This window comes from Lepidochelys olivacea (assembly GCF_965140295.1).
Source record: "Lepidochelys olivacea isolate rLepOli2 genome assembly, chromosome: 8".
Lineage (NCBI taxonomy): Eukaryota > Metazoa > Chordata > Testudines > Cheloniidae > Lepidochelys > Lepidochelys olivacea.
In genome coordinates, this window is record NC_140418.1 from 68,643,338 (window position 1) to 68,654,884 (window position 11,547).

Below are 11,547 nucleotides of genomic sequence, written 5' to 3' on the forward strand. Positions count from 1 at the left end.
GTGTCTCATTCAGATGATGCTCCAGCCTACGGCTGTACCAGCCCCAGGAAATTTGAGTACATTAGCTTCAAAGAAACTGTCTGCATCCCCTTCTGACAACATACTCTGCAAACTCAAAGTATCCTCCAATCTACTCCTCAAGCTGTGTTCTTTCTTTTAAATATTTACTCTTTACATGAATAGCTTTGCAATTTGTCTTGGTTCTATCAAGTTTTATAGAAAAAGCACTAAACTATTCTTTTTAGTGCAATTAAAATTGCACTAATTCATTGCAAAGAATAATGGGGAAAATAGACAACTAGCCCAGGATGAAATTGTCTCAAATTTGGAGACAAGGCACATGTACAGTATGACAAGGTACTACTTATTTAATGTTAATTTGGGTAATGGTTTCGTTAGTCTAACAATTGTTTTCCTCAAAACAATATGGTCTATAGCCTTATTTGGTAGGAAAAGTGTGTGTGTGTGTGTGTGTGTGTGTGTACGCACATGCATGCGGGGGGGGTTGTTTTTTGTGTGTTGTTTTTCCTGTTGAATAAGTTGGTTTTAAGAGTTTGACTTTAGTTACCTCTTCCATTATTACAGCCCTCTTATGTTAATACAGCAAATGATAACTTAACGTATTCAAGTCAATAAAGACAAATTGCGTTATGTTTGTTTGTATATATAAATACACATGCATTCACACTTCATATAATCAACACTTCATGGTCTAGAAAATAGTATCTCACAAAACAATCCTAGTTTGCATGCAAATTTAACCATAAATTGTATTTTTCTTTGTGCTAAACTGTCATTCTTCAAATAATCTAGTGTTACATGCTGTAACATTTAGTGCCTCTATAAGCTACTTATTACCAGCAATTGCATTGCCCCAAATCCCTGTTTTCCTAAGAGTAAAATGGTCTGCCTTGCACTTTGTCATTTCCAATTATGCATGCCTCAACCGCACATCCCACTTGAGTCCTAACAATGTAAAATAAAAATGCAAAAAATGAAGTTATCAAAAAAATGGTATTTAGGGTGTAGTAGTAGGATTCACACTGCAGAGATGTTCAGCAGAAATGAGATCTCTACTCAGTATGTGCAAGAGTATTACCTATTTTATTATTCTGACTCTATGCAGCAGCCAAGGATACAGGGTATATGACCTTGACTGGTGCTTTAAAAATCCCAGTTCTAACTACAGGTATAAGAGTGAAGAACTGTTAAACAAATGTGGCTGGCCATGGTATGCCTGTCTGTTTTTTACTGGAAGTACTTCTCTTGAGAAGAGAAATAAAGGGAATGCATTCCAAATGCAAACCAACCACAAACCAGTTACACATATGTGGCAGCGTACCCTCCCAGGTCTTCTAAAGCTGTTATCTGCAATGTTATGGCTGAGACCTAAGCCCAGTCCTGCTCCTGTTGAAGTGCAAGGGTGTTCTGTCATTGACTTCAAAGAAAGCAGAATGCAGCCCTGTGTCTGCCTGGCAATAAAATGATGTGAGGCTGATAGTATAAATGAGTTTCAGACATTTTTCCCTCTGCCTTGAAAATCTCCTGAGAGCAAAGCACCTGAACCATGTGTATATTGCAGTCACTACCACTGTGACCTTTAGTGCAGCTGCATCAACGCCCGGGGAAAAGAAAAAGTAGATACAACCCAAAAATTCAATATTCCCATCTCTATTGGACACAAAAGGTGAACCACTGATCATACCCCACCCTCAGTCATTCTAAAAACATCTTCTCCAGTTAATGTGAGAAGAGGAATAGCTGTGATTAGTTTCCCCTTTTGCTTAATCTTCAGCAAGATCCTCAATACTGAGGATACTTCCCCAAATGTATAATCTGTCTAATTCTGAAAAGAAACCATTCTGATATTAACTAGACCTTCTTTTGTCCAGTATGTTAACATAGGTAATGCTCTGACTTCCTGAGCATGATAAATCTCTATGGGGAGTAATTTATTGCTGCTAGGCCGTCCAAAAAAACAGGTTCTTCAAGCCTGTTCTTCCTCAGGAATTCAGTTATTCAGTAATTAATGCCATTTTGAATTAAAACATTATATATCTGTCTCCATATGTTATAGGCCACAACCTAAAGATATCTCACAATCATCTTATGCCCCAAGATATGACCGTGGCAAAATCACAAAACCACAATTGTACAAATTAAGGGTTTTGAAGGGTTAATGTCTAGCTATTCCACCTGGAAGCAGGCGGGGCACACCCTGACTGTCTCCTAGGAGCAATGCACACATTGCTCTATCCAAGGACAAGGGCTAGATATGAACCCTGAGAACTTGATTGTTTGGACAGCAACTGTGGGAGGTTTCTTTAGCCTGGGCTCAAGGCCTGAGAACCAGGATTGTAGTAGATAGAGGATGGTAACTAAGCATATGAATCAACGTCATACATTCCTTTGTGTAGCAGTGTGTAATGCTTAGGGGGAGAAATATAATAAAAGGAGAAGGTGGAAGGCAGGGGGGGCAGAACAGCCCATCTCCGCTGACCAGCCTGCTTGCTTGCAAAAAGCTGTGTTCTGTCTCATCACTGAACCGCAACAACTGGCGCCCAAACGTGGGGCCCTCAGCACTCACCTCGCCCGGCAAGGGTTTCAGACGCGTCACTCATCCACTTCGTGGATCCCGGTGAGTATTTTTCATTGTGGTAAGTATGGGAAGCTCCCTCTCTGCTTTGCAAGTGCAACACCGTAATGAGCTGCAGTATTTGCTGCGTAAGGCTCAGCATGACTGCCCGGCTCGAGAACTCACTCTCCTGCTACAGGAGGTGCGTGCCAAGTGCCCGTGGTATCCTGAAGCTGGAAGCCTTAAGCTAGCGGACTGGGAGCGATTGGGCCAGACATTGCACAAAGAGCCTCGGGCACCCGTGCAGGCTTTACATGCCTGGCACCTCTGCCGCGACGTGGTACAGCGTGTCGCCTCGGACAGACCCTCCCTCGCGAGGCTGGTGCTCTCGCCACCCCCGTCCGCCCCTGCAGCCATCCCCCCTCCTGGCGATGCGACACAGCGTGTCGCCTCAGAAAGGCCCTCTTCAGCACCAACAGAGGAGCTGCCGATCCTGCCACCCCCGTCTGCTCCTGCAGCCATCCCTCCCCCTGCTTCGCCCCCAGTGCCTCTATTACCACCGCCTCCCTGGCCTTCCCCACCGGAGCCAGTGTGTGATCACCCTCCCCCCATGGGGCCCCCCGGAGAGTCATCTGCATCTGCTCAGAAGCTTTCGCTGGTGCAACAAATGGTTCACGCAGCGAAAGCTCGATCAGATCTTACAGCAGAGGAGCTGGCTGATCTGGTCTCCGTTTGCCCGGTGACCTGGCAGAATGATGACCAGGGCAACCCCGTGGGCACCTGGACCACTCTGCCATACTCGGTGGTTAGAGAGGTAAAGAAAGCAATTCGTGAATTTGGCCTGACTAGCACCTTTGTGCGTGGTCTCATTGAAGGGATGGGTGCTGGGTACTCCCTAATCCCTGAGGATTGGAAAACGCTGCTGCGCATGATGTTGTCACCCAGTCAGTATGTTATTTGGCTTAGTGAGTATCGGCAGATGGCAGAACGCCAAGCCCAGGTATATAGAGAGCAAGGTATCATTTATGAGCATTTGGCAGGGGAGGGCCAGTTTGCTACTATTGGGATGCAGTCTCAACTCCCTCAGGCCGTCTTCCCCATTATCTCCACCTGTGCCCAGCATGCCTTCAAGAAGGTCCCGGATTCAGGCAAGCCTACCAAAAGCTTTGTCAGTATCCGTCAGGGTGCCTTAGAGTCCTTTTTGGATTTTACCAACAGATTGCAGGAGGCTATCCTCCGACAGGTGGATAACACTGAGGCAGCTCACGAGCTCCTGTTAAAATTGGCAGTTGAAAATGCAAATGAGGATTGCTGCCGTGCTCTCCAGGCAGCACAAGTCTCTGGTGTTTTAGAGCTCTCAGACATGCTGCGGGCGTGCCAGAACATTGGCACACAAGCCCACAAGGCTGGAGTTCTGGCTGCCGCCCTCAGAAAAACTGGGAAGGAGGGGAAGCGCTGTTACCGCTGTGGAAAGGAGGGTCATTTTCAGCGGGAGTGCCGCTCATCTAAGGCACCAGCCCGACCCTCAAAGAAGTGCCCCAAGTGTGGGAAAGGTTATCACTGGGCTAATCAGTGTCGTAGCGGGTCGGGAAACCGCGCGACGGGTCCCCCCCGAACCCAGGGCCAAACGGGGGTGTTTCCTACTCAGGCAATCGCTCCTCTGCCTTGGAATCCGTAGACTCTATGAGGGCAGTGACTGCTGGAAGTGCAGGGCTTGATTTGATCATGCAGGAGGACACTGACTTTCAGCTGCCAGGGGAGGTCTGTGCCATACCTACACAGGTGATGGGACCTCTCCCTGCCGGCTTTGTAGGTCTTGTTCTCCCTCGCTCACATGCTGGGAAACAGGGCTTTTTTGTCATTCCAGGGGTTATTGATGCTGATTACACTGGCATTATTAAGGTTCAGGTGTGGACTCATCTTCCACAGTCGCTCCCGCGTGGACGGTCAATTGCACAATTGATTTTAGTCCCCTATCAGGTGCCAGCTGCCGAGGATCGAACTCGGGGTGGAGGAGGCTTTGGATCGACGTTGTCTCACTCGCCGTCTTACAGCATCTTCTTGCCACTCGTCATTTCCCTTACTTTGTTGCTCATATTTGCAGTCATACCCCTCTGCCTGGGCCACTCACTGAGGGCAATGCACGCGCCGATCGCGCGTTGCGTGGTCAGGTAAATTCCCTTTTTTCTGACCCCATTGAAAGCCATGCCTTTTTTCATCAGTCTGCCTCTGTTTTGGCCCGGCAGTTTCACATTCCTGCTGATCATGCACGTTCCATTGTTCGTTCCTGCCCCCACTGTGCTGCTGCTGCTCCTACCTTTTCTTATGCCGTTAACCCCCGAGGTACCGCAGCAAATCAGCTGTGGCAAATGGATGTTACTCATGTACCACAATTCCGCCCCTATTCATTTTTACATGTTTCCGTTGATACTTATTCAGGCTTCCTTTGGGCAACCCCACAACGTGGGGAAGCCACTAACAAAGTTATTCACCATTTGCTGGCCTGCTTTTCTGTTATGGGTCGCCCTTGCCAAATTAAAACAGATAATGCCCCAGCCTACTGCTCTGCAGCCCTCTCCACCTTTTGTGCCCGCTGGGACGTCCGTCTTAAACACGGAATCCCTTATAATTCCACGGGCCAAGCCATTGTTGAACGTGCCAATCGCACACTCAAAACCTTGCTAGATAAACAATTAAAACAAGGGGAGCTGCATCTCCGAACCTTAGGAGACATTCAACAACAGATGTATATTCTCTTGTTTACTTTAAATAATTTAACACTGAATGCAGATCAGCAGACCCCTGCGGATCGGCATTTTCACAAATCTGAGGTACTGGAAAGACCGCGTGTCTTTTACCGTCAGCTGCCCGATCCACAGTGGCTGGGCCCAGCACCTCTAATCACTTGGGGTCGGGGATATGCTGCTGTGTCTCTCCCTGCAGGACCGTTGTGGGTTCCAGCCCGGTGCATGCGACCAGCACTTAAACAACATGGCATGGCACCAGGGGCTGTCAAATCCCATACCAGAGTTTCAGCTGACCTTGGAGGAGACCGCGTTGCCCCCCGAGTCGACAACGGCGGGACGGAAACGGAGGAGGCGTAACGTCCCAAGCCAGCCCGTGACAGGGGGAGCAGTAAAAGCATTGGTCGCCACGGCTCAACGAAAACTGGCAGCAGATCAGCAGCCAGAAACTCCTAAGACTTTGTTTGTGGCGATTCTCGCCCAAATCACTGCTAATTCTGTGATGATTGTGTGCCTTTTGTGCCTGCTATTTTCTGTAGGGGTTGGCTCGGAAGCGCCTCCCCCGTTACAAGCCCGAAGGAGAATAAGATACTGCTCTTTGCTTATGCTAATCTTTTCTCCCAGTATTTTAGTATGGCTAATTGGGGCCCGGCCAACTATACTCTGCCTCGCACGGCTATATTCCTTCACACACCGTACCCGGCCGGGGCTCACAATGTCACCTGTGCGCGTGTAGTTAACTGCACTAGTACAAAGGTGCCATTGGGCTGTCAAAAATTTCTCAATCCCTTTTAAATTGTTCCCATGCTGTTAATGTTTTATATAATTATGGCCATATCATCCTACCATCAGGATGGGTTTTTACTTGTGGTTCATGCACCTTTAATTATATTCCTGCAAATTTAAGTGATGGCACCCTTTGCTGTCTTAGTAGAATGATACTTATATTGCCTTTTGCTGGTTACAATTGTAGTAAAAGAAGTGTATTCCTTTTAGATGATTATATTGCAGATGTTAAGCTTTTGGTTATTTTGTGTTTGTAATTATTGGGCTTATTTTTGTTGTTGCTGTGTACAATGTATTCCTTCCTTGTTAAGACTTTGTAAAATTTTGCCCTGGAAAGCTCCCCAGGTTATGTCCTTGTCTGTCTGGGAGTTAAATAGCATGATAAAACAAATTGGCGGCTACCATGAGATGGCCAATTATCAATAAACAAAAAAGGGGAGATGAAGGGTTAATGTCTAGCTATTCCACCTGGAAGCAGGCGGGGCACACCCTGACTGTCTCCTAGGAGCAATGCACACATTGCTCTATCCAAGGACAAGGGCTAGATATGAACCCTGAGAACTTGATTGTTTGGACAGCAACTGTGGGAGGTTTCTTTAGCCTGGGCTCAAGGCCTGAGAACCAGGATTGTAGTAGATAGAGGATGGTAACTAAGCATATGAATCAACGTCATACATTCCTTTGTGTAGCAGTGTGTAATGCTTAGGGGGAGAAATATAATAAAAGGAGAAGGTGGAAGGCAGGGGGGGCAGAACAGCCCATCTCCGCTGACCAGCCTGCTTGCTTGCAAAAAGCTGTGTTCTGTCTCATCACTGAACCGCAACAAGGTTTGATCCGGCTATCTGTTAAGCATCCACATTTCCTGTTCATTTCACGAAGATTGCATGTGCTCAAAATCTCGCAGGTGAACATCTTCAAACAAATGCAGTTTAGAGATTTAACATCAAACTCTATACGTGTACTGATTTTTATTTTCTCCCTTGGGTTTTTTTTTTGGGGAGGGGTGTTTGTTTTTGTTAAATCTGCCAACATTTGGTATTATAGAAGCAACCCTGATAAAACTGTAAAACACTCAGGAAAGCTTTGCCACAAGAAATATGTAAGGCAATAAAATCATGGGTTTTTTAAACAAAAATCAGCTTAAGTTGAGTCCCAGCTATCCCATTAAAACGTCGGTTCAGCAATTATTTAAGCAGATGCTTAAATATTTCAGGTAAGCACATGGTAGCAGTTAGGCCATGCTTATGTGCTTTGCAGAATTGAGTTCTAAATAAATAAGAAAGCAGCTGGCTATTGACATAGTCAAGTTCCATTTCTGTATATAGCACCTCTTTGTGGTAGCTGTCAGAGTTTCAGGATTAACTGCACTCGCTTAAGGTTTCAGGTTTACTAGCCATCAGCTGTCTTGGGCAGAGACTTTCTTGTGCGTCTCTCCCTCCAGACCAAGGTTTTAGGCTTGCAGTCCTGCTGCACCTCACTGTGATTTCTCTGGCAGGTCTGACCAGGTCCAGCACCTGTGGTTAACTCTCTTTCTCTACGGGCTACAACAGTGTACACTAGTTACCAACTAGCCTTCACAGAGCAAAGTACATTTATTCTGAGGTCAAAAGCAAACCTACATGCATGCTAAAAATTTACCAGTCTCCAACACTGGGCTGTGGTAGATGTCTCTCTTTCAGACCCCTCAGATGGGTTTGCTCTCCTGGTTGCCAGTTCATATGAGGCATCAGAAAAAGAACAGCCTTGGGACAGTCCAGCGGTTTCATCATATTGTGATGTTGTGCTCTTGATCTCTGGCCTCCAATCAATGGCCCTCTTCAGGTAAAGCTTCAAAAATCTGGGTTTTTGCACAATCGGTGATGTAGATTTGCATTAACCATTCCCCAGGGATTCCCCAGGAAATTCACTTAACATTTACTGTCACAAAATTTCATGACTGTTTGGCACACTTCAATGTACTCTCTTGAATGCCTTATACTTCCCAGGCCTTACATATGTCAAAGTGGCTTCAGCTTTGTACCAGTGAAAAAAATAAATACTTTAATTCAGAACATTTTATATATATGTGTGTGTACCTTGGGATAAATGGGCCTTCAAACTTGTTCACCAGTTACAGAATCTCTCTTATTGGTGTATATAGGGTATAATTTCTCAGTGGTAATGATACTTCTAGTTTTAATGTAAAGAAATTAGAATTTGAGCTTTCCTTACTGTGGTAAATAGACAACGCTTAACAGCATTATTAAAATAAAATATCTGACATGGTATCATGGGCTAATACCTATTTCTGCAGTATCCAGCCCAGTATCATTAACAAATTAATCTACTTTGTCAAACTAATGAGAGAGTGTATTCTAAAAAGAAATTTTGTAAAAACGGCATCATGAGTCCATGTTTAGGGATTTCCAAATCAAATGTGCTAATTTTAGAGTAAAAAGATGTATGTTTGTGTGGTTTGGTTTTGTCCTCCACTCCCTCCTGGAATTGCTAGCTGTACAGGGTCAACCTGGAATCGGAAAGTCAAGCTTTCTGGCACAACATTTCACAAACAAAGGTTCTGTAATTGGAACTTATTAAATGTAAAAGCAGAGATGTACAGAAGTTTCTTTGTCGAAAGCAGAAAGAACCTGATGGCTGAAGGTGTGTCCATAGCTGCTTTCTGGAGTCCTGAGAGCTGCAAGATTTGCTGGTGCTTCTGTACTTCGATATCTTTGACATTTTACAGTCTTGAACAGGGATTTAGTACTTCTAATAGACACACTTCTGTTTCAGGAGATAAATTAGTGAGGCAGACAGAACAACTCAATCCAGAGGTCTGTCTTCCCTCCCCTCCCACCATCTGCTAGTGCATATGCCTTCATGACATGGCTGTTACCATACTTGTTCTCGAAACGATAGCTATAGGGATAATGCTATATAAACTTCTGAGATAATTTTCAGTAGACTGTATATACTCTCTCTTGTTTAAATGGGTGAAATATAGATGAGGAAACAACTCGAACTGGTTGAAACTCAGAAGTTCTGTTCTGTGGGAAATTCTGACACTTCAAAAATTATGTTCTGAATCAGAATGAAAATGATAAATTACATTTTTTCCATTTCCGAAAAATCAAAATGTTTCCATTTGATTTCTCTGAAACAAAACAGAGCAGTGGGCTGCCCCCAACTTCTAGGGACTCCTTGGGAAGCCTCCAACTTGCTGCCATCCAACAGAAGCCCTGAGAGCTCTAGCTGGAGCCAGAGCTCTAAGAGCTTCTAGACTTCATGGCCCTGGAGTGTCCACATGGTGGGGCTACCCGAGAGAATGGACTCTGGAAACCTAAAAAAAAAAGAAGTACTTGTGGCACCTTAGAGACTAACGAATTTATTTGAGCATAAGCTTTCGTGAGCTACAGCGAAAGCTTATGCTCAAATAAATTAGTTAGTCTCTAGGGTGCTACAAGTACTCCTTTTCTTTATGCGAATACAGACTAACACGGCTGCTACTCTGAAATCTGGAAACCTAGGCTCCCCAATGCCCCACCAGGCAAACTGGCAGGAAATCTGACTGTCAGGAAGGGATCCTTTGGCATGTTGCCTGTTTTTCAGTAGAAGTTTGAAACAGAGTTTTCCACAAAACATTTTTGGTTTTGAGGAATGGGCATTTTCTGGCAAAAATAAATCAGCAAATTCCTAACCAGCTCTAGAAACAACAGACTCATTCACTCTAATGAATGAAGGAGTATAATATAAAATTGAATCTCTTGACTAGAGATGGGACAGTGTTCTGATGTGTTTAGGTAATTATCCACTTAAGCACATTACAACGTACAGCTGGGAAATTATTCATGGAGTGTTGGTACTGTAGAAATGGCATTTCAGTTTGCCATGTTTTCATTCCTCTGGATCCATTCTTCATGAGTGTTTGTTAGAGCAGTTTTAGTTGTATAGTGTCTGTTGAAGATGAAAATGAATTCCCAATCTGTAGCCAAAGGTAATTAACAAAAATTTGTTTTAGATTGGGTTGGAAATAAGCATCTTCTTACTTTTTCCAGACAACTTGCCCAGGAAAGACTGTTCTTTCAGGCACATCCCTATTGTTTATCACTAGCACAAATGTCAGGTTGCAGATATTCAGCCTGCAAGTCTGAGCACTTGTATGCATAGCTGAATCATTCTCTCATATTTGCAGAGCACAAACATGAAAGGAGTGTGAGTATAGCAGGTGAACTCATATTTACAGCTGAGGGAACACTCATAGAACATTTCCCTTTATTTTTCCAGCCCAGATTCTGATTTATTCATGCTCCTTCAATTCTGACCATGTCAGACTGGTGGTCTGGTTCATCACAGCATCCTCAAGGTTGCTTCAGCTTATGCTGGCTGCCAGTAGCCCCCAAGGGGTTGTTCTAGCAGCTCCTTTTTCTGTGGCCATGTTCCCTAGGCCTGGGCGATCACTAGTTCTCCTAAGTAGAGAGATTTCCAAAGAGCCTGATTTAAATTGGATTTACAACACCACCTGCAGCTGCAAGAGGAGAAAGAAGATTCTAACCCATGACCTCGAAAAAACTTTTTAATTGGTTTGGAGAAGGAAGAGCCTGTGACTGGAGCAGTGGGGTATTTTCCTAAAGATATTTATTGTGGGTTAAGATATTTATTGTGGGTTTTTTAACTAGGTTTTCCTTTTTTTTTTTTTTTTTAATTTTTGTAATCTCAGAACTTCAAAAGGCTGGGTTTTTGCACAATTGTTTTTTTTTATTTAAAAAGAAAACAAACTTCTGAAATGAATTTCTACCTGCTGCTTATAGGAACGCATGATTCATCTTATTAGTCATTAATCTGAAGCCTGTAGTTTCCACATGGGGAAAAATCTTTCCTGATCGCTGCAGCAATCAGCATGCTCGCTAAAGCGTCCCTTAGCATAGTATTCACCTATTCTGAGTGTTGGTGTCAAAATTATCCAGCTTCTCTTAAAAGCCAATTACAGAATTTAACACCACCTCAACACTCCGAATAGGGGTAAGTCATTCACATCATATCTTTTCTACCTTTTCTTTGATTTCAAGACTTGATTTTAAAAGTCTTTGAGTCCTAAGTAGTTATTAATTAGTTGTTTCCTATCTCATTTTCACTGCTGGAACAGCACTTCTTCGAATGCTTTAAAGGCAACTGTGTCTTCAGTAAAGCTAGTTTAACACTGAAGCTCTCATTCAAGTGGTGATGATGAAGCCTGTATGTAACAAACACTGAAGCAAAATAGGTAGAATAGTGCTGTTTCAATGTTTTTTATTATCCAATTTACTAACTACTTGAAAAAGTTATATTATTATTAAAGAGACACAATTGTTGTTATCAGACTTGATGTCTGCTGCTCGGAGATTATTAGGAGCTATGCATTATGCACACATACACGAGGGTGTGCACAGAAATACAATTGCTGGATTTGCGGGGTTGACTGTTTTA

At 43.9% G+C, this 11,547-nt stretch overlaps 1 protein-coding gene across 2 annotated transcripts; it reads left to right on the plus strand.

Moving 5' to 3' along the window:
• Positions 1–2,171: 2,171 nt before the first annotated feature.
• Positions 2,172–6,868, plus strand: LOC311524922 (uncharacterized protein). Of its 2 annotated transcripts, XM_084636572.1 has the most exons (3): positions 2,172–2,638; positions 4,545–4,746; positions 5,519–6,868. In XM_084636572.1, the coding sequence occupies exons 1-3, from the start codon at positions 2,427–2,429 to the stop codon at positions 6,053–6,055; spliced, it is 951 nt and encodes a 316-aa protein (XP_084492698.1). In that variant the 5' UTR covers positions 2,172–2,426; the 3' UTR covers positions 6,056–6,868. The 2 variants fall into 2 exon arrangements, 1 of the variants encoding a protein (XP_084492698.1); XR_014712649.1 differs by lacking the exon at positions 5,519–6,868 and having other exon boundaries at positions 4,443–5,512.
• Positions 6,869–11,547: the final 4,679 nt, after the last annotated feature.